Raw genomic sequence first — 21753 nt, forward strand, 5'->3', positions numbered from 1 at the left:
AGATTGCTAGAAAATTAAATTCTCTTGTACTTTTCGCTTTTCATGTGATTTTCTTTTTGAGAAGAAATCTCGTTTTCCGCGCGACTTCCGTCTCTAATCGTTCGTCGTCACCGCATCTATTCTTTCTAATGCTGCTCGCGACAGTTTAAATGCAATTCTGGGGGTCTTGGTCTTCGGCGTGCACTTCGCGAAAGTATATCGAATATATTATATAAGTATAAATATATACTCGCGTGCACACACATATCATATATACACACATACATTTGTATATACCAAGCGCGTCTGTACATATAGACCTATAAATCGTCGAACAAAACATCTGACCCTTCCGTCCACTTGCCGCTGACAGACTGTCTCATATTTCACGTATATACACGCGGGTATACACACGGGTACACACACATACAGCGTTCTATATGATACAACCAACGAGTTCGCAGTGAGCATAGTTGTTGACCCTTGTGTTCCCTTTTCTGTGATGGAAAATAGTAACTGGAAAATAGGCCGATGCTCCTTGACGTGCAGCAAAATTTGAAATAGAATTTTCGAAAACTTCTACTTATGATAGTTAAATTAATTTTGAATGCAGAAAACCAGAAAATTTTTGAGATAAAAGTATTTAAGCATAAATTAATTTCGAATTAAACTTATTTAAATTGTAATTATAGATCCACTGTTTTTGTTCGAACTTCTTTTTCAAAATCTGCAGAGCACGTTTGCGGTTTGAATATTATATTGCAAACTTTGATGTAATGAGTTTTCTCACGGCGAGAGGCAGTCGGCTTCTCTTAAAAATGAAGATGCTGTTACTATTCCTGTCTTGATGTTGAAACTGACGAAAGTCATTTCCATCGACAACTTTATAGCGGTTTCAGATTCTTCTCATTATTCTCATTAAAATTGAAATAGCCGAGATCTGGCGACCGTTCAGAAGCTTTCGAATTTTCAATTTTAAGTATAGAAAAAGCTGACAATTCCTTAAGAATAAGACACATGTATTTTTTATTTATATAATTTTTGAACGAGGGCATATCTTCGAGAAAAGGAGAAACATTTTGCGGATACTGTTGATTTATCGGCGCATTTTTCCTTCGACGTATCGGACATGAAATGGGACGTGAAAGAATCGGGTCGCGCGTCCCGTCGACGCGAAATAAAATAAAGTCGCTCTCTTTGGATTTATATTGTGTCGAGAATTAAATTGTCTGAAATTAAGCGAGTTTCATTAGCTGTGCAGATCGCATTCGATCGGAACCCAGGATTAGCGACGCGTGATTGATGATTGGATGTGAGTGAATTATCCTGGTCGGAGCACGTTGATGTTTCATCACCAAACATACACGGACGACACTTCAGCACTCACGTCACGATCCGCTTCGATCGTGGTAAATCGCTAACAACCGTGACGTCGTTATACACTCGACAAATCGACCCGGACATTGTCTCATTAATAGTTGATTAATATAAGAAGCAAAACATTCTGCGAGACGCGGTCGTTCGCTTTTGTGACTGCAAGCGTTGCATAATTAAGCGACTCGTTAATTTTTCTCGGTAATTATTTGTAACAATTTTCTTTATTTATGGATAAATAATATATGCATTTTCTGATATCTTAACACAAGTACCATTTTTATATTCAATGTGTTTGCGAGATAGAATCTTCATTTGGAATTATACGGAAATCTTGGGAAAATATTTTGTTTTGGAATGTGTTTTTTTTCTTGTCAGTAATATATGTACAGATGCCAACGTGATTAATCAACATCTAACAACTGATGTTCTAATAATATTCTGAGAGAGATGTTTTCCTGTAAAATATTAATGCATAAGCAAGTAATGCATAACCAGTTTGTATTCAACTGTCGAGTTGCGCATTGTTGATGTATTTGATTATCCGTGTAGGATATGAAATTAGCAGATATTTTATCTTAAATCTATTTTAGTATTAAGCGAAGAAGGCGAGTTAACTCATCGGCAGAATATAAAAATTACATTCATTCATTCAGAGAGAGAGAGAGAGAGAGAGAGAGAGAGAGAACTTTATATAATAATACATATTTTTTATAATAAAAATTAAAATGAAACATTAAAATTTTTTATAATATTTATTTATTCAAAAATTTTTCCTTTTTTTTTTTATCATTTTATTTTTTCAGAGTGAAATATATCAATATGTTTCTTTAATCGCTCTTACGAAGTGTAGTCTGTTTGTCCCTCTTTTAAGCTTTTGCTTACAATTTTAAACTACAATTTGCATGTAATTCATTATTTATTGTTGAAAAGAGCATTGCGCTTTTACACTCATTATGAAAAACGGTTTACTGTTATATCTCCATTCGCTGCATGCCTCTGAAGTTCGCTTGGGAGGATGTTTCATTATGTTATAGCGTGATGCTGTAACATGTGTACTTGTAGTACATGTCGTACATGTCGTAAAATGTTTTTGCGTATATATCCTTGTAACTCGTGTTTTATGCACTCTTTTTCGGACTTGACATAATACATAACATTACGGGAAGATAATGTATATGAGTAAATATCTAGGGCAACATACATATAACAGACAACTCCCGTTTTACGATAGTTTCTAAATTGTCTAGAAAAAATGATCGCGACCTGATCTGTACTCATTCTTAACATCCAAAAAGAAATTTGCACGAATTTATTTGGAAGTTCTATATACCGATATATTTTAAATAATGTACTAGAATAATATACGGAAAATATATAAAATCCACACCGACATAAATTTCGTCGAAAAGTACATTTAAAAAAAATTTGTATTTTTTTTGTGCGCTTAAATGAGCTCAATGAGAATGACGTCAATGAGACACGACAATGCGCAATAAACCTAGACATGAATATCGAAGGGATTAATAGCGTGTAAGGCCGAGAAAACAGATGGCTATCGGGTTATCCCTTCTTTCATTCTTTCCGATGAAAGTTCACGGCCGTAGAAGCTTTGCGGTGCTTCGTCCAATTCATTCGTAACGAGATTACGTCGCGGCGTTACGCAATTTTACGTAGCTGTGACGCTGATCTCCGGGTATTAGGGACTTTTTACGCCGGGTTCTTGAGGCTCGCTACATGCAACGATGCTCGTCACGAGATCGTCGAGAAACGCGACGTGACGATGAGCCCCTCGAAGGCTCCGCGACTGTAGCCGCGTTTTTATCATTCGCGTTACATAAGCAATTATTCCAAACATTTTCTTTGCTCACGATATTTGCTGTATAGTACTTGAAATACATATCTGAGATACGGACGATAATCGTATTTTATATATATTTCGAATCCAATTTCCAAATGTATACTGAATATCGTATGATTTTCAATCGTATCTTGGATTTCGCATTTATAGAATAAATATCTTCTCGAATACTTTACAATTTAATACTTTATGTATGTGTGGAGAGAACATATATTCGTATTGGTAATGATATCTTATCCAATAATCTTTCCAATAATGTTTATCGTGAAAAATCGCGACGTGCTCTGTAAAGAAACATGGAAAGACCGAACATTATACATAATATGCTGTGGTCATTTAAAGTTTATATATTAAGCAAAATTATTTATAAATTTCCATTGTACGCGATAACAAATGTCACCGTGTTTAACTTACTGTGCATATTCCTAAATTAATTCCCGTTAATTGTGTATATACAGATGGTTCCTTGAAGGTATTCAAATTGTGAGAATATTATTGTTATCGTAGTACTATTTGACTTTAATGGCAACGAAAAAGCGTGCAATCTTGAAGATTTAATAATTTAATGCGTTTTATATCGAACGAAAGATCATCGTAAACATGGTTTGTGCGCAACCAAATTGATTTATTTCATACATCACTCAATTTTGCACATCCTTCGATATATGTATGGGATTTCGCGTTGAAGTATCGACGACGTATGTCGCGACGACATTATGACGGAGACAACAGCAACGCCTAGATGACAGTTCTGCTGCAATTGCGCGCACATTTATCGTCCGCGTCGGAATAATGAAATTAGATTGCCCTGGATAGAGTTACGAGTCGCCTCGAGTGGCGATAAATGAATGATCCACTTGCATATCGGTACAATGCAGGTGATCGCGTTGCGTTGGCTTGATCGAAAAAGAAAGGGGCGCACAATGAAGATATTAGATACTCATATAGAAACACACGCAATCTTCAATTTTTCCGATATTGAGCTGTGCGATCGGCTTATTATCTCGTAATCATATATATTATTTTTAGATAGAAAAGTGTATTAAAACGATATTCAATACTCTAATGATTGAATTTTGATGGAGAAATTCAGAAAAAAACGCGCGAATTTTCCAATTCGATCATATAAATTTCGGAAAAAGTGACATTTTTTCTTTTATGTTTATTACATTTAGGATATATAGTAAAAATTGAAACTTTTGAATAAATAGAATCTGAAAGTTTGCCAAGAAAAAAATTAATTATTTTATTTTACGATTTTGAGACGATTACTATAAATAAATAAATATTCTCAATTTTTTTCCATTTTGAGAATTTTTACAATAATTGTTAATTTTATCCTTTTGTATTTTTCTACATAAATTATCTTAATTTTTGCATATAAAGCTAGATGATATATTGCGATATATATTTAAAAGTTACTATATATTTATATATCTAGATATTTTTCGCTACTTGTTCATACATAACTAGTATAGAAGAAATTTATGTAAAGGAAAACGAGAGAAAGAAAGAAATATAAAGAGACGAGCATATTCTTATCGAAATTTTATCGCGTTTTTTTCCAAGTCGCAAAATTGCGTCAAGATCTGCCATAGGACACAGGATTACGTCTTACCGACCAAATGTGTTAATATTTGAGAAGCGTCGGCGACGAGAGAACGAGAGAAAGAGCTCCATCTTGCAACAGTCGATAGTTTGGAGTGACGGGTCTTTAACCCGACGATAGACTCGAGTGGAAATAATATAGTAAAGTGAGAGATAGAGAGAAAGAGAGGGAGAGAGAGCAGAGAGAGGTCCTACCGCTGGGCTACTGGGCTTCACGGCGATAGGGCGGAACGAAAGGGCGCTTCGTTTGCTTTCAATAAACACACTAGCCTGCCGACCTACAGTTGGCCGCATGAAAGTTGACGCTTCCGACGAGGTAAAATGGAAGCGGCGCTATACATGTACATCCGTCGCAGCATCCGATACACATAGATACGCGGCTACGTGTAAGTGTATTTATATATATATATGTGCAATATCTTCTTTCGGATCCGAAAAATCGAACGCGAATCTGCGCAATTTCCTCGAAATTGGCAGTCATTAAGCTACAACCTGGTAAAAACTGGACGATCTTGTTCGAGCAATTTGTCCCACTGATTGATATATAGTACGCGGGATGTACCGACGGAAACTTGAATTTGCATAGAAATCTGTACGGAATTGTGGGAACTTAATCTCTTTTCCCATCTCTGAAGCGAAGGCGGTCACGGAATAATTTGTTTCAGAACTACTTGTCAGTTCCTTGAATTTATACATTGGGAAGAGCATGAATTCGGGGTTGGTTTACTCGAGTACGCTTTTGCTGGAGGTGTTTCAGAAAATTGTCAAACTCTGAAATATCACTATCCGCGCTTCGGTATGCATTCAACGGAGAATACAAATAGCTTATTTTACGGAACGTTCGTCCATATTTGCTTCCGATCCTTTCATTTTATGTCGAAAATTCCATTACTTGTAACTTGCCATTTGCAATTGTGATTGATATTTCCATGATTGCATATCCTCTTGTAAATCACGATATCATAATCCGTGTTTACAAAATTTATTTTGCCGAGCAATGTTGGAATCGGGATTATAATTTTTTTTTTTTTTACTGGCCGCCGTTATTTTCGCTAACAGTGACTGAATTAGCGGGGTAAAAGCCATGGATCGCATTTTTCGCATTCTTTGTCGTATTTTCTTTCTTTCTCTCTTTCTCGCTGCTTGCTTTCGTCGACTCGGAGATACACATAAAAGCGGTTTTACCGTGTGGCGTGTCACAGGCTGGCTGCTTTGTGGCGAGGCCACAAGAGGGATGCGGTAGGAGGGTCGCGAATCGATGAGAATCAAGGGTGAGAGGAGGGGAAGGAGGAAGGGAAAAGAGTGGCCGAACTCGGGATGAAAATAGCCAGCCAAACTCCGACTTTCGTTGCACTCGTACAATACGGTATTGTACGTTGCAGCACACGCGGCGTCGTCACTCGCTCGTATTATTGGTGCCAAAGTCAGACACAGAGTGTCTCGAAAGATTCGCACATCTCCAACTTTTATTAAATATTCGCATTTTAAATAATTTTCTTAATGAAGAAAGGAATATTACGTTGTGAAAAGGATTTTGTTGTTGAATGCGATTCTTTGAACTTTTAAAGCTTAGCTCTTCATGTAAAAATGTTTCTTTATTTATGAGCAATAGAAATTTTTATTGCGATTATGAGGCATTGTCTATATTAATTTTTTTATATTGTGTATGTGTAAATAAAAAAAAAATAAATTATAAATTAAATGTCAGATCTATGGGACTTATCCGTTCAATAATATTTAAAGATTATTTATTACTGGTTTTCATTAATTTTATTTTGTTAATTTTTGTGCAAGGATTATATTAAAGATTAGTGAATAATCAGATTTATAAAACTATGATTCTTCGTCAAATAGTGATCGACTCTAATTGACTATTGGCTCTAATTGTTTATTTACTTGAAATATTCTGTTTCAATGATGCATTTGTAGCGCAAGAATTCTTATTTTATGAATATTTGTTCCTTTTGAAGTACAGCTTCTTCGCTTTTTCTCTCTGGCCAGTTCTTCAATATTTTACTTCAGTTTCCGCAGAAATTCTGAAGAATTGTCGTAACCGGTAATATTTCATATTGTCACATCTAAAATATCAGAATTCTTCCAATATGACCATTATTGACAACCAAAGAACTTGTGACTGACTAAAATATTAATGGACAACGAAAACCGATCGCCGAAGTTTTAAAACGGTTTCTATGTCCACCGTTCGACGACTCTTCGTGTTCCCAGATCACCATCGATTATCGTCAAGTATAGTTCGTGTCGGTCCATTTAGCGGATGGGACGAGAGCACTTGTGACGGAGAGTGCGATGGCCAGTCGGGAAAAAATTGAAACGCTCGCGCGAAGCGAATTATATGGTGTGTCCTCGTCGATGCGCCCTTTTCTAGCTGATTGTAAATTCTCTCGTATATGGACTACACGGTAGTCGTCGTTGATTGAAATCGACATAAATCGGCACGAGGAGTGCCATCGATTATTTGACATTTCATCGACCACGGAAACGTACGACTCGACTTTGTATCTCTTGTGTCTGACTTTTATTTCTCGGCAATTATCCGGTGTGATTTTATAGATAGAAAAGTTGACTTCCATTCCTTTCACAGGACTACCTTATCGCCAGGGTCCATAATAGAATCGGCCGGAAGTTGAGGCTTATCGGCGCGTCGTGTTGAAACAAAGTTTCTTTGGTGAACGTGAGCAGATTCTTATTGGCTTTTGCATAATTTAATAGGTTTGAAGGAGAAAAAGAATTCAAATTTAGAAAAACATGGCAATATTTTTTCATATAATTCAATCAGTAAAACTACTGAGGAAATTTTATATTTTGAAAAGATACATAAGAAAATTTATATTACAATCTCTATATATCAGATATATATATATATATATACACTATCTTTATAATATATTTATTGTAAAAGATGTTTTTTTTTTCTTTTTTTTTATAAGACCGTAAATATTATCACAATAAATGATAATATAATTAAATTTTATATCAAACACTTTTCATAAAATTTTATCTTGTTTATGAAAATACATGAGTCGTAAAAATTTAATAAGAAATTGCAAGTTTAGAGAGAGTAGAGATGCAACTAATGAAATTGACAAACTTATTGTTAGTGCTGAATTTCTTATTCATTATTCAAGACAGTTAAAAATTTTAATTAAAAATATAAGAACGTAATAAATTATTCAATAATAGAAATTTTAGTTAATTTTTAAATAAATTTACAACGTTTGTTAAATGTTTTTCTATATTCTTTCTAAAACTCATCTATTCGTTTTTGCACATATACATATACATGTATGGATATATTACTAAATTATATATATTACTATATTATTATATTATTATATTATTAAAATTCCATATTATTATGAGATAAAATGGAGATTTCTTTCATGTCGGTAACTCTAAACGCAAAGACGTTTTTTATCTCCGCTATGTGGATCTCATCATCATGACGAACCGACAGCTGCTTCCATCTTGTCGGACGCTAAGACGTATAAAAGACGGATGCTGGATACCGGAAGACGGGTAGTCAGCACCGCGTAAAAGGTTAATCGCGAAAAATCGAAGTTCCCCGGGGTGAGGCCTTTCTCGGCGCAAGTGTGTGCAAGCTGTCGCGGTCGAAAGGATAACTCTTCGGCCGATGTCATGTCGAGACGATATCGTGTTATCCTGCTGGGAGGAGATGCAAGATTACGAGGTACAGCTCGACAATCCGAATTGTGTCTCGCGGAAAGCACGACTCAGGGGATTTCTCCCTCGTTAAACAAATCTTTAACAATGATTCATCGCCATCGGATAAGATTGTCTCTACATATCAGGCGCCCCGAAAGAGATTTGCGTTTACGTTTATCAGTGAATGACGTATATGCTCGATATAAGATTGAATGGGACGATTAAGATCATTGAGTAAATACTTAATGGTAAAGAGTTAACAGTTATTATAAAATTGTTGAAAGGTAATATCGATTTAACAGCACAATTTCCAAAAGAAAAACCACTAAATTCATTAATTTTAATTAGATATCATATTGTCCATTGTTTCATTTACGTAAGAATTTTAATTCTAAATAATGAATACAGAGGAAGTTACGTATGTTGTGCGCGTATAAATTATTATACATTTGCGTGTTATTATCTAGATTCTTGCAATCTTTTATTGAAACATTTCGAAAACTTTTAATATTTATATAATTTACGTATGTATATTTATATTCTTTTTTAATTTATTATCATAAATATTTTTTATCCTAAAAACTTTATTTATCGCAAAAGATTAAATATATTTTTGTCATCTTTGTGAATTTTATCAAAAATTTATTTTTCTTTATATATTTTTACTTATATAAGTTTAGGGATTTCGCATTCGAATTATCTACTTAAGCGCAAAAAAAGTAGGAAGAATAACAGTACTTTAAATGGAACGATGTCTTTCTCTAAACAGATCGCTCGTCGTTCCACTGTTATTCCCGACGGTAACGATAAAGGATGAAACATTTTACCGCATTTGATGTACATCGCAATGAAGAAGAAGAAATCCACTTTATGCTTATGCATAAACAAAGCGCAACAACGAGTAACCGTCGTGTTTCACGTCATTCGTGAACAGCAATGAGTAAAGCTCATCCGCGCATTAATTTTATTTATGAGAAACGTTCCTGCGGGCGTCTTGCTTGCAAACTGCTTATCGAAGAAAAACCACTCGAATGTTCGTTATTATGATAATACTCAGATATATATATATATATAAAAACCACTAAATTCATTAATTTTAAATAGATATTATATTGTCCATTGTTTCATTTACGTAAGAATTTTAATTCTAAATAATGAATACAGAGGAAGTTACGTATGTTGTGCGCGTATAAATTATTATACATTTGCGTGTTATTATCTAGATTCTTGCAATCTTTTATTGAAACATTTCGAAAACTTTTAATATTTATATAATTTACGTATGTATATTTATATTCTTTTTTAATTTATTATCATAAATATTTGTTATCCAGGATTATTGGATATCAGAATATGGATTCCCGTAATCCCGGCCATACCTCAGAAATTCGTGAGAATCCTGTCATGTCGCTCTTGTCCTCCTCTCTGGTTTATGTATACGCCGCCAGGATTTCCTCCTGTGCTGCATAAAGGGAATGGGATGATGCAATGCACCGGGATGCACTCGAGGCTGCCGTCTTTCGCGTTCGAATGGCTTTCCAACTTCCCTGGCCGGGTTTCCGCCTCTTTATATTAATTCAAATATATTTTACATCGCGTGCGACGGGCCGCTTACATCGCGATATCTATTTTTAGAGAGAGGCAGGAGAAATCAAATCCCCTGTCTATATTTATATAATTTGATAGTCGTATCTGGACGTATAAATAATATTTGATTGTGAAACGTGACAACTTTTGACACAGATACCGTAGATTTATATTACCTGAATATCTTAAATGAAAATTAATTAAAGTTTCTAAATTCTGCATTTCTCTGAAGTCCCAAATGGTTCGAAAATTAATTATTAGCGTGTTTGAGTCACTTTGAATACTTAGAGAAAGATAAGTATTTGTTATCTGTTTTAGAAATTATTTATGACTCTTTCAAACAAATGTCGGGTATATTTTTTAGTAATATTAAATTGAAATGTGATACATATGTATCACATATACACATAGTGATATAAATAAAAATATACGTGTCTCTAGTTTCTCAATTCGATTTTGATTTCATCGTACTAAGAAAAGTTATGAACAGATAATGTATATTATAGTGCATATATATAATATCAAAAACTAAAATAAATGATTATCGCGAAAAAAATTAAAATATTAATTTTATCTCAATAATTTTTATTTTATTAATTTTAATTTCTAAATATAGAATGAAGTTCATAAAATAGAGTTGAAACTCGACAAGATGTCAAAGATTGAAAAATTTATTCTATTTTGATAAAATTACATCTTCAATTGAAAAGGGCTTTCGCCTGTTTCCGATCTATCAACCATGAACTGTCGAACATTCCATCAGACCTTTTCGTTATTTTGAAGCCCTTTCGAAATAACGTGAATGAAATCGACATTTCACTGGTTGCACTGATGAAATTTCACTATTATTCTCATCTTTCAATTCGACGGACACATTTTCGATCTGTTTCCGAGGCGTTCGGTATATCGTGGCGTTTAATTTCTTAATTAGAAAGCAGGAAGTATTATCTCGGCATAAATATTCGCGTGTTGGCGGTAGGCCAACGAACTGCCTGTTGAGCCCTCCGTTTGCTCGAGAAATTTCACTCGACCATTCATTGTTTTCGTGACTCCGAAGACAGCGCGCAAGTTGGTTGAATCGATGATATTTATATCATCAAACGAAGGCCAACGTGTGTTATTTCCCGCTTCACCTCGCTGCTACCCAGACTCTTACTCGCGGTTCGCGGTATCGATGTTTCGAGTTTACATCGTATTATTTTCTACAATACGGCTACGTCGCCAGCACTGCACAATGCAAACGATAAATATACGATGAAGTGTATGAAATATATTTGTTACGTTATGTGTTTTTTAACTGTAATTAAATCACGTGCGCGTAAATCGAGTATAGATGGTGTAATAATTATCGTGAGATGCGTATTTTTGAATCTAATAAATCTAATATTACTGTTTCACATATGCAAATACTGGTTAATCAAATTTATTTTTATGTACATAGGAGAGTTTTTTCCCTTGTATGTACATGCATTTTTCAATCTCTGATACTTTTTAATATATGCAACTGGGTCACTTTGTATGCAATACTTTATAAAAGGACTAAATATAACTTGAGTATTACTGATAACCGCTTTTTTTCTCTCTTTCTCTCTGTTTATAAATTTTATAAAACTACAACATTAAATATGTTAATTAACATTAACATTAATGTTATAATATAAACGAATAAGTGAATAAATAATTATTTCGATAATTATTTACGCGCGCGTGCTATATGTGGAATAGGTGGAAAGAAAAACGCTTGTATTTCAAGGTTAAAACGTTACAGCTATAATAACATGTGAATCATCGGCAATTATTCTCTTATTGCTATCTTCATTAACATCCTGCCACATCTCGCTGTCTATATATCAAGAATCTATGTATCAAGAATCCTAGTATCAGAAAGAAACAAGATATACTGTGATTAACGCACGGAGTTTTGGTTTAAAAACAAATTAAATCCTCCAATTAGACCATCTTATTTTTACTATTTGTTGATTCCTTCTCGACAGAATAACAGTAAAAATATTAGTACTTTTAATATTTTATTAGAAAGTTTGAATCAAAATAAAAAAGAAGTTATTTTATCGTTTCTTGCGGAATCTGGAAATGGGGTCTTTTTTTTCCTTTTAATAGAAGTAAATGCTATCATTTAAATATCTCACGATATTTTTATATGATTTTAATCTAAGTTTGTAATTTAATTTATATATAATTATCTTTCTCTATATAAACTTTTTTTAGTAAAAATTCAAGAGAAAGTAAGGAAGATTTTGATTTGTATTATCGAAAGAAGAGTTTGCAAACGTTTGCTTTCTTTTATTGATATTGACACAATATAAGCGCATACTTCCTCTTTTTTATTTGTCATACTTTTTGCGCTTTTTATTTACTCTATTTCGTTTGATGCACCTTTATTGTTTCTCTTTGTCTTTCGCTTCGTCGTGTATCTAACGACGAGAAACGGGTAGCGGATAATTGCCGCGAGTATCTGGCAGACGGCCAAACCAACCGCCTGTTGGACCGTCTACTATACGTTTTGACCTACCGCGTTAATGCGAGAACGAGATTGACGAGTTTAGACCATGTATTACTGGACCGTGCATTTATAATATCCGTTGTTTCCACAACAATGAGACGAAATAATCCCCTGTGAAAGAGAGAGATTTTAGTTTTTAAAGAAATCACGCGCGGAACTTCAACATTATTAACGTTCGCGATATTTATCTTCTTTTAGCATTTAGAAAATAGCAAACTTATGGTTCACAAGTGTAAAGTTTAAAAAGCAGAGTACATTAAAAATAGAAATGCTTATTAATTAGGAAAAGTAAAGTTTTTGTCATTTGTATTTTATACTTTATACTATTAACTGATTTGTTTATATAAATCGCGATTAAGTTTATAATTTTTTTTATTTACGATAGTACTATAAATATATATGAGTATAATTTAATAATATTGCGAATATACTATTGTGATTAACATATTTTTGATGATAACTTATTTGCCAGAAATTAATATTTTTTTAGATATTATTCACATTTTTGCGACTTTAAAATATATTATAAGTGTGAAACTGATGTGACAGACGTGCGATTACAATCAAGTGCTATTAATTTCGATGGATACTTATAGCAAATTAATAGATATGCCCGAAAGAAGATCTTCTCGTGACCTTAGACAAATAATTACACAGATCGTTTCATCCTTATTGTTAGTGATCCAATATTGTGTGATGCATTTATCCTCCGCGATAAATACTATGTCGAACGTGACTTGGCAAGGTAGTGTTTATGGAAATTTATTGTCGGTTGACGTAAATGATTCTTTTTATACTCGACTCTCATCGTGCTACGTATCATTAACGGTATAATTAATAAACGTCCGCGAATAATCGCGTTTACGATGCGGAACGTGGATTGAAATATAGACCATGCGTGTAGCAAATTTGGATTTCTGCATCCATCACAGCTATTGTTGCAACGCGATTGCATTCAATCTATTATGAATTATGCATGTACTATATACGAGAGAATCGACGATTTTTTTCGAACTATTGTTTACGATTTGTATACTATGTATTTTATCTGTTCAAATGGCAAATTGAACACTAATGAAATTCATGCGTTCTCGGTATTTTGGGAGAAAATAGAGACAAAAAAATCTATCTTTCTGTCAACTGTTGCGTTTTTATCACGAGCAAACATAGAAATCATTTCTTTAACAATGTTGAAGTTATTTAAAAAAACTGATAAACAATCTCCTTTTAGAAATAAAAAAGAGAAAAATAGATTGATTTCTTTAAAATACTGTTAACTTTATTGGAATGGCCATATGGCGACGAAATTTCACCGAAGATAATATTGATAATATTGATAATATTGATTCCAATCCGTTTAAACGGCAGTTAGTCAAAGGTGCTCCATGTACACAATCTGTGTATTGTGTGACCTGGAGTGAATTTTTTCCGGACGATTCAACGACCGATTCGCCATCCATTTCCCGTAACTCGATTGATTTCCTCCTGGAAATTCGACTACTCTTCGTTCATTTCCCACAAGGCTTTTTCCCGAATGGGAAAGTGTCGGCACTTTTCTTTCGGCCCCGACAAGCCCTGACTCTTTATCTTGCATGGCTTCCATCTTTCCCTTGTACGAGTTCCACCCTTAACCCTTGACGTCGCGACGCCTGTCTATTGCGTTCCCGCGTTGCACGACGTGCGTCATCGATGTCGTCCATCGTGAAATCGTTTATTTTTGGTACATCGTTGTCGTACCGTAACTATGCCTGGCGTGATTGTCATCAGCGACACAAGACAACGATTAAACGATCGATGAAGTTTATGGATTTAAGTTTGCATTCGAGTATAAATATAATTTTTATAAATCTGACGAATTTTTATAAATGATTTTGCAAAATATGTAGATAGAATAATTATATAATATAAATGTTATATATATATATATATATATATATATTACATATGTTTTAAAATACAATAAGTTTTAAATTAATTTTTTTTTTCATGTCAAATATAAATTTATTCCCAGCATCAGGAATTTTAGACAAAATTATTAAATTTAATAAATATAAATATGTAATTTACTTGAGTATGCAATTAACTATTTACCAGTAAGAGATTGAAAATAATTCCTATGTAGTACCGCCTTTAGATCCTTCGAGGTTTACGTTGAATGAAATATAATTTTTTTCGTGGCGCGCAGATGAGTAATATATTGTACGTTTATTTTTATTGCGGATAATACGAACATATGGGTTCGGTCTTGAGACTACCAATATCCGTGTTAAAAAATTCATACGTATTTCCTTTGGAGGAAAACTGATGTGCAATAAAACGCCAAGAGCGCATATGCGATTACATGTTTATGAAGTATAATTTTTCTCTGAATTGACTATATTTATACGATTCATCGAAGTGCGATTTAATTGAGAGACCAGCAACGACTATGCATCGTCAAATGCACTTCCAACGATTCTTGCCGATACGAGTGAAACCTTGAAATATTGATTTGTTCGTTGAAGCTGATTTAATTGGCGGTCCAGCATAGAGTCCTCATTCGTTAGAGGCCGTAAACAACGGCCGACATTAAAATGCACTTTTATCCATCGTTGGAAAAAAAGAGCATTATATTTTTTTTTTCTGAAAGATCTATCATGTACCATAATCTCGGCATTATTGCGCAGTTGAATTGCCATAATGTAACGTTGTTATACCATATAATTTGTCAGAATTAGACGCATATAAGAGACGGGATAAAGCAGGTGTCGCTCATACGTGAGGCTCGTGTTTGATACGTCTTATAAGTTAGCGGAACAAAATGAGCAGAATCAATTCTAATTAATATTTTTATTTGTTGCTCATTTGTTGCTAAAAAGTTGCCAAAGAAAAAAATTTGTTGCTCTGTAAGTTTTTAAAAAGTTTGATGTATGTATTAGATAAGGATAAATGAGATAATGCTTATATTGCAATGTGACATGGAATTTATGATTGAGATAAATGAGACAAGATGTGGATACACGCCACGTAAGAGATCTGTGTTTACGTAATCACGATACGAAAACATGACATTTTTTTTGCTTTGCATGCTATACATATATACACGGAGAAATCTCCATAAAAGTTTAATCAATTTAATTCTATAAAAAGAGTTGTGTATATACAGAGAAAGAGAGAGAGAGAGAGAGGCGATAGTAAAAATTATGGATATTCAATTAATATACGCTATATGAACGGCTTGCTCGAGAAGGAATTGCTTTATCAACGTCGTATGGCTTTCCGGGGATTTCCAGTATCCCAGCCGTTTTGATTTATCGCATTCATAGCGTCCAGTCGTTGCTCGACCAAACATTTCAAATTTACAGCTCGCCCGTATAATTAAGAGCTTCTGGTTGAACATACGAGCGATATTCTACCGGCCTTTAACTGCGTCCGTGTGTACATGAAACACACTCGTATATTCGCAGGCGCGGAGAATCGGGTAAATAACGAACTCGCGATGATGTGTAATTCATAGGGCGTCCGCGATTGCAAATGTAATATAAATTTTTCCTCTAATATATTCAGCTGTTTCAATTTTATGCGCACTTCACGTATGATTTGCAGATTAATCAATTCCTTAATTAGCGATTTTCTTTTATCACATCATAGTCGCAGTTATAACATCTCGACAAGAAAAATTAATATTGGCGAATTTAGATATATATATAGATATATATTATAGGCACTATTTTATTTATTTAAAGGATACTAATTTAGGGATTAATTCAGTAATTTTAACATACGCTGTAAGATAACAATTGATTTTTAAATTTGTCGAATGTAAGTCAAAATATTTTCTTAAGTATTTTGGAAATAATTTTTGCAATAAAAGAATTGTATATAATAATAAAATAATAATTATTTTAGTAAATTATGACAATTTAATTAATTGCATTGTTAAGTCAATACTTAATAAAAAATATTCTTGATATCATAATACACTGCTGCGAGGTAATCAGTCTATGTATAGAGTTTTTCAAGTAAGAAGATTGAACGCGGACCTCTTTCAGCGCATTTATTTGACACTGTAAATATTTACGCACATTGTATAATCTATATCGTAGGTTGCTGCTGCAAAAAAATATAGTACACAATATGTATGTGAAGTACATATTGCGTGACTCGATAAGCCGTAGATTATTTACGATTTGATATCGGTTAAAATTACATCGGCTAAAATTACATTGCAATTACAGTGGATGTAATGAATATTAACAGACCGAAATTTTTGCAATAATTTAGATAAGTCCGGTTCAATTATAATATAACAATACTTTTAAATATTAGATTATATCGACGTTTTATAATAGATTTAGAAAATAAAAAGATCTGAAAATATAAACTTTATTTTTTAAATTATATTTTTTCATTTTCAAAAAGCACTTTATAATTTCTTTTTATGCAACATAAATAATTTTTCAGAAAATTTTCTACACAATCTTTTACAGTATTACTAGCCTTGACACAAAAGATCAAAGTCTTTTCCAACGTAAATACAATTTTGAAAGACATCGTACTTGTATTCCTTTTACTTGTCAATCTTTTTTCAATTACATCCGAGAGACTCTGAAGATAAGTTGTCGTTCCATCGTATACCGATAGGTTAAAATCTCAGCAACTATATACGTCAAAGTCGTGGCAGATTGTCGAAGAAAATGGAATTTCGAATGAACGTCGAAGTAATCACGAGGAATTAGCGAAGACGCAAGTGCCATTAAAATTCCGCTTCCCACGCGATAAAGTAACTGTTTTCGAGGTTCGCAGGAAGTTTGAATACTCGTGACTGGCGATTTTCGAGAAAGGAGGACTTCCTTCCGTCGATGCTATACAGCATCGAGAAACCATGAGAAACCTAAAGCAATTTCTCTCAAGAAACTAAGAGAGAAAGAGAGAGAGAGAGAGAGAGTTTCGAACGATTAAATCGCTATTTCGAGAATCCTTTCGCCAAAGTTTCGTGAGAGTTAATCGATGGATGTCGCCGTGTACAGAGACTTCATTCATAGAGACCTCGTCCTGCATCGGCACAGATTAGGGAAATCTGTCGGTGAGACCGAGAGAATTATCGTTTGTAGACTCTCGTAAACCTTTTTCCGCGCCACTTATCTCCGCTTTATGTCCGTTTTAAACGCGGTGAATACGCTATTAAATTTTAGAAGAGCCTAACTCTTAATAACCATATTTACGCGAAAAGGGTGCTTACTAATTAACATAAGCCCGATGTTAGCGACAGAAATGTATTATTGACCCGCCATGGTTATTAATACTCCAACGGTTGAATCAATTAAAATATCAAAGTAATCAAAGAATCCAAATGAAGAGAAAAGATATAGCATAGAAAATATTGTATAGAAAATACAAGATACATTGATTATACATTGATTATACAATTCTGTCTTTTATTAGATTTACTGTCGAAAAATAATTTATCAAACTTATATATTGTATCTGTATTTGTATTTTAATTTAATGTAAGATTTCATTATATTTAAATCTGTTTTTTTTTCTCAAAATACATTATTTTTAAGGTGCATTTCTTACAATTAAAATTATTACTTATAACCAACTTGATACTTTGTTACTAATAATATACATAAAATATGATTTTCTTTGTAACCTAAATTGGTGTCATATTAGTTTCTTCTTGCATTTTTCGATTAATAGTTTCAGAATTGTCGCAGAGCAATTTCATTATATTTAAATCTGTTTTTTTTCTCAAAATACATTATTTTTAAGGTGCATTTCTTACAATTAAAATTATTACTTATAACCAACTTGATACTTTGTTACTAATAATATACATAAAATATGATTTTCTTTGTAACCTAAATTGGTGTCATATTAGTTTCTTCTTGCATTTTTCGATTAATAGTTTCAGAATTGTCGCAGAGCACTAATATTATCTGTGACCGACTAGTACACTGCTCTCATATTCTCATTATTGCGCGCGGCACTAAAAGTGTCGCGTTACGTATTACCAACTGTACTTAATTCGAAGCACATACACTTAGATGATTCTGAAATTATTTTGGCAGTCGACGATGAAATCACGCATATTCTTCTCGGCATATAAATCGCAAAACGAAAATTACATTGTGCTTTGTGACCATGCCAACTTTCGCCTCATAATCCTGTGCATAATATCTATTCTATAATACTTTTCATATTTTTGCTAATATAAATTTAAGAGGCTCTTATAACAATAAGTATTATATTATTTATTAATTTCAATCTAGTACATATCTTAATTATATAACTCCAATCAATTTCCTTTATTGATAATATTGTCACACGTGACAATTGATCATTTTAATAATTTTTAAATTGTCTGTATATATATATATATTGTATGATGTGTATATATTAGCTTGTTGTATATTAGTATATTTAATAGTTTTAGAATTTTAATCTCCATTTTCTCAAAATTGTGATAGGAAAGAGCATTTCCGAGGTCGAAATCCACACATGTTGAGTATAAATTAATTACAAGGAATACTTACTCTTTTTCTTTCGTTGGACTGTGTTATCTGACATATCTACAAGATTCTTATATATTTTTCATAAATATAGATCGTTGGTAATATTACAACAAGATGTCCGTGGCACGCGATTGATTCTTTCGCTTATCCAAGATATCCGCTGATGAGTTTATTTCATTTGTTATTGCAGGGGCTTCGGGAAACAGGGATATCAGTGCCAAGGTAAGAGGGTCAGACTGATCTCATCGGCTCTACTACTTGCTCAAGATGTGACCATGAGGAAGAACTTGGGGCACATTTTGCTTGTGTTTCAGTATGTAGTTTCGTCGTTCACAAACGATGTCACGAATACGTGACCTTCACGTGTCCTGGAGCTGACAAAGGAGCCGACTCGGACGTGAGTACCGATATTATATGTAATGCCGAATATGGCTTCTCTCTCTCTCTCTCTCTCTTTATCTCTCTCTCCCTTTCCTATATCCTCCTTAGTGCGCAGATTATTTTGCCTTTTCTTTTTTTCGTCCTCAGCCAAGGATTCTCCCTTGGAAGCTTTTAATAAGAATAAAGTTTTGCGAGTTTTCATAAATCACGCACGAAGCATATTTGCTATAACAACTCAATCTTACATTTGATTGTATTTGATGAACGTGCACCATAAAATTTAATAATGATAAGTAACTTGTTAAATATGCTATAATTTTATTATACGTGCAAGAAAGAATTTTACTTTATAAGTTTTATGATAAAATTTTCACACTTAACATTTACATGCGATAAAATTGAAAATTGAATACAAGTTTGAATAGAGAGTTTTAGTTCTTTAACAATATTAATCGAGAAAACTTTTTAACCTATATTTCTTTTGTTTTTCTTAAGTGTTTTTGAATTTTCTGGTACTAATTTATAATTTTCTGATACAATACTAATTTATCTCCTACTAAAAGTTGTTTTAATCAAGATGTATGCTACGCTTCTGCATTAACAAACGTTCCGAGGCTGGGTCAGAAGTATAACAAAAGTCTCTTTATAGCAGAAATAGGTCACCGAGAGTAGCTTGAGGGCTGGTCAAGCTGGCCAGAAGAGTCAAATAACTGTTTGACACGTCAGCTATTAAAGCCTCATGCCTCGAGTAGGCACGTAGCTTATCATCACGGCTCTTTGATCCTCGAAAAGTCGAGGATGTTTCGTAAACAAGAGGGAACATCCACCGTAATATATCAAATATTAATATGTCATTTTAATAAAAAGATGTAACTAAAGCTCGCTGGTGGACTGTGATAGATGATGATGTAAGATATTTCTGTGTGAGATATCGCACGTCAAAGTTTCTTGAAAACGATCCGAAAACAAAATCGGATAGCAACGCTTTAATGCTTTTGGGAAATTTATTACATTTTACGCGTGAAATCAAGTCGTTTATCATCATTTTCGAATGCCATAAAGATTGCAACTAAAGTGAGATTATTTGATTATCTCTCTTAATTTGTGATTAAAAGCACTAATTCTCTTCGCGCGAGATAGATTTAATAAAATAAAACTTTTTACGACGGAATTACGGTATAAAGATATATAATAAATTATGATTATAGATTATAATTTTTGGTGAGAAAATATAGAAATTACAAATTATTATTAAAAGAAAACTAAACACTTAACTTACATATACATATATGTATATTCTCCTCGTTTTGTTCAGATTTTGTTTATTCTTTTTGAATCTTGATAATTAAAGACAAGATTTCGTAATTAAAAAAAGTTTATTAATTTAGAGAAAAGCAGATAAAATTAGCGAAATGCTTGAATCCTACATGTATGTAGCAACCTTGAACTACATTTGAGTTAATAAGAGTAATGGAATAGGGGAAAAAATGTGTGTACACATCATAGAGGAATTTTCATTACATGGGTTTGAGCCGCAAAGGAGAGTTAAGTTCCGTGAATGTGGGAGAATGAAATAAGTACGGTACGTGACGGCGGTTTTACAAGCGTGGCGTTCAACTGAGCGTGCGTTAATTGGTTGCTGTACGGACGCTGCTAAACAAGTGTGAGACACCGTCCACTGTCCCGTCGTCGCATAAGGTGATAAAGGGTTGGTGAAGCTGCGACGGCACGTATAATCAATATCGAGGTCATTTTCGAAGGCTGCGATAGATCGCGCGCCGTCACCTTGTAAATGGATAATAATAACGCATACGTAGTGCGCGTTAGTAATTCGTTCGGTCAATCTGCCCCTAAGAGGAGATAGCCTCTACTTAGCCCGACAGAAGCAGATTAATTAGGCTATAAAATCACGAAGAGTGCCTCTTGGCAATTACGGCCTTGCGTCTTTACATCATCATTTATAAGAACACCCGAGAACTTTGTTTTGTTCTGAACTGTAGCATTCTTATCTCAAGTTATTAACGAGAATGAGGGAAGATTAATAAAACTGTAAAATTACGAAGAGAAAGAGTGGCCCCTCCTCGGAATTATAATGATATATTTGACAAGTTACTTAAAAATATATTAGATCAAATTACTTTGTTACGAGAAACAGTATATATCTTTTAGACTCTAATAGGAATTTTAATGATGGAGTTAACAAATCACAAAGAACATTTAATATTTTTAATTAAAGATATTCTGCAAATATATTTAAATAT

The 21753-nt window shown here is 33.4% G+C and overlaps 1 protein-coding gene across 2 annotated transcripts in view; it reads left to right on the forward strand.

The window, feature by feature from the left end:
- Window positions 1–21753, forward strand: part of LOC115243668 (protein kinase C, brain isozyme) — a 56987-nt gene that overhangs the window by 7520 nt on the left and 27714 nt on the right. For both annotated transcript variants that reach the window (XM_029820830.1, XM_029820829.1), the window contains exons 2-3: window positions 19302–19333; window positions 19426–19508. In XM_029820830.1, the coding sequence (XP_029676690.1) occupies window positions 19302–19333; window positions 19426–19508 (115 nt within the window). The remainder of the gene's footprint in view (window positions 1–19301; window positions 19334–19425; window positions 19509–21753) is intronic.

This window comes from Formica exsecta, unplaced genomic scaffold, assembly GCF_003651465.1.
Source record: "Formica exsecta isolate Colony F162 unplaced genomic scaffold, ASM365146v1 scaffold72, whole genome shotgun sequence".
NCBI classification, from domain to species: Eukaryota; Metazoa; Arthropoda; class Insecta; order Hymenoptera; family Formicidae; genus Formica; species Formica exsecta.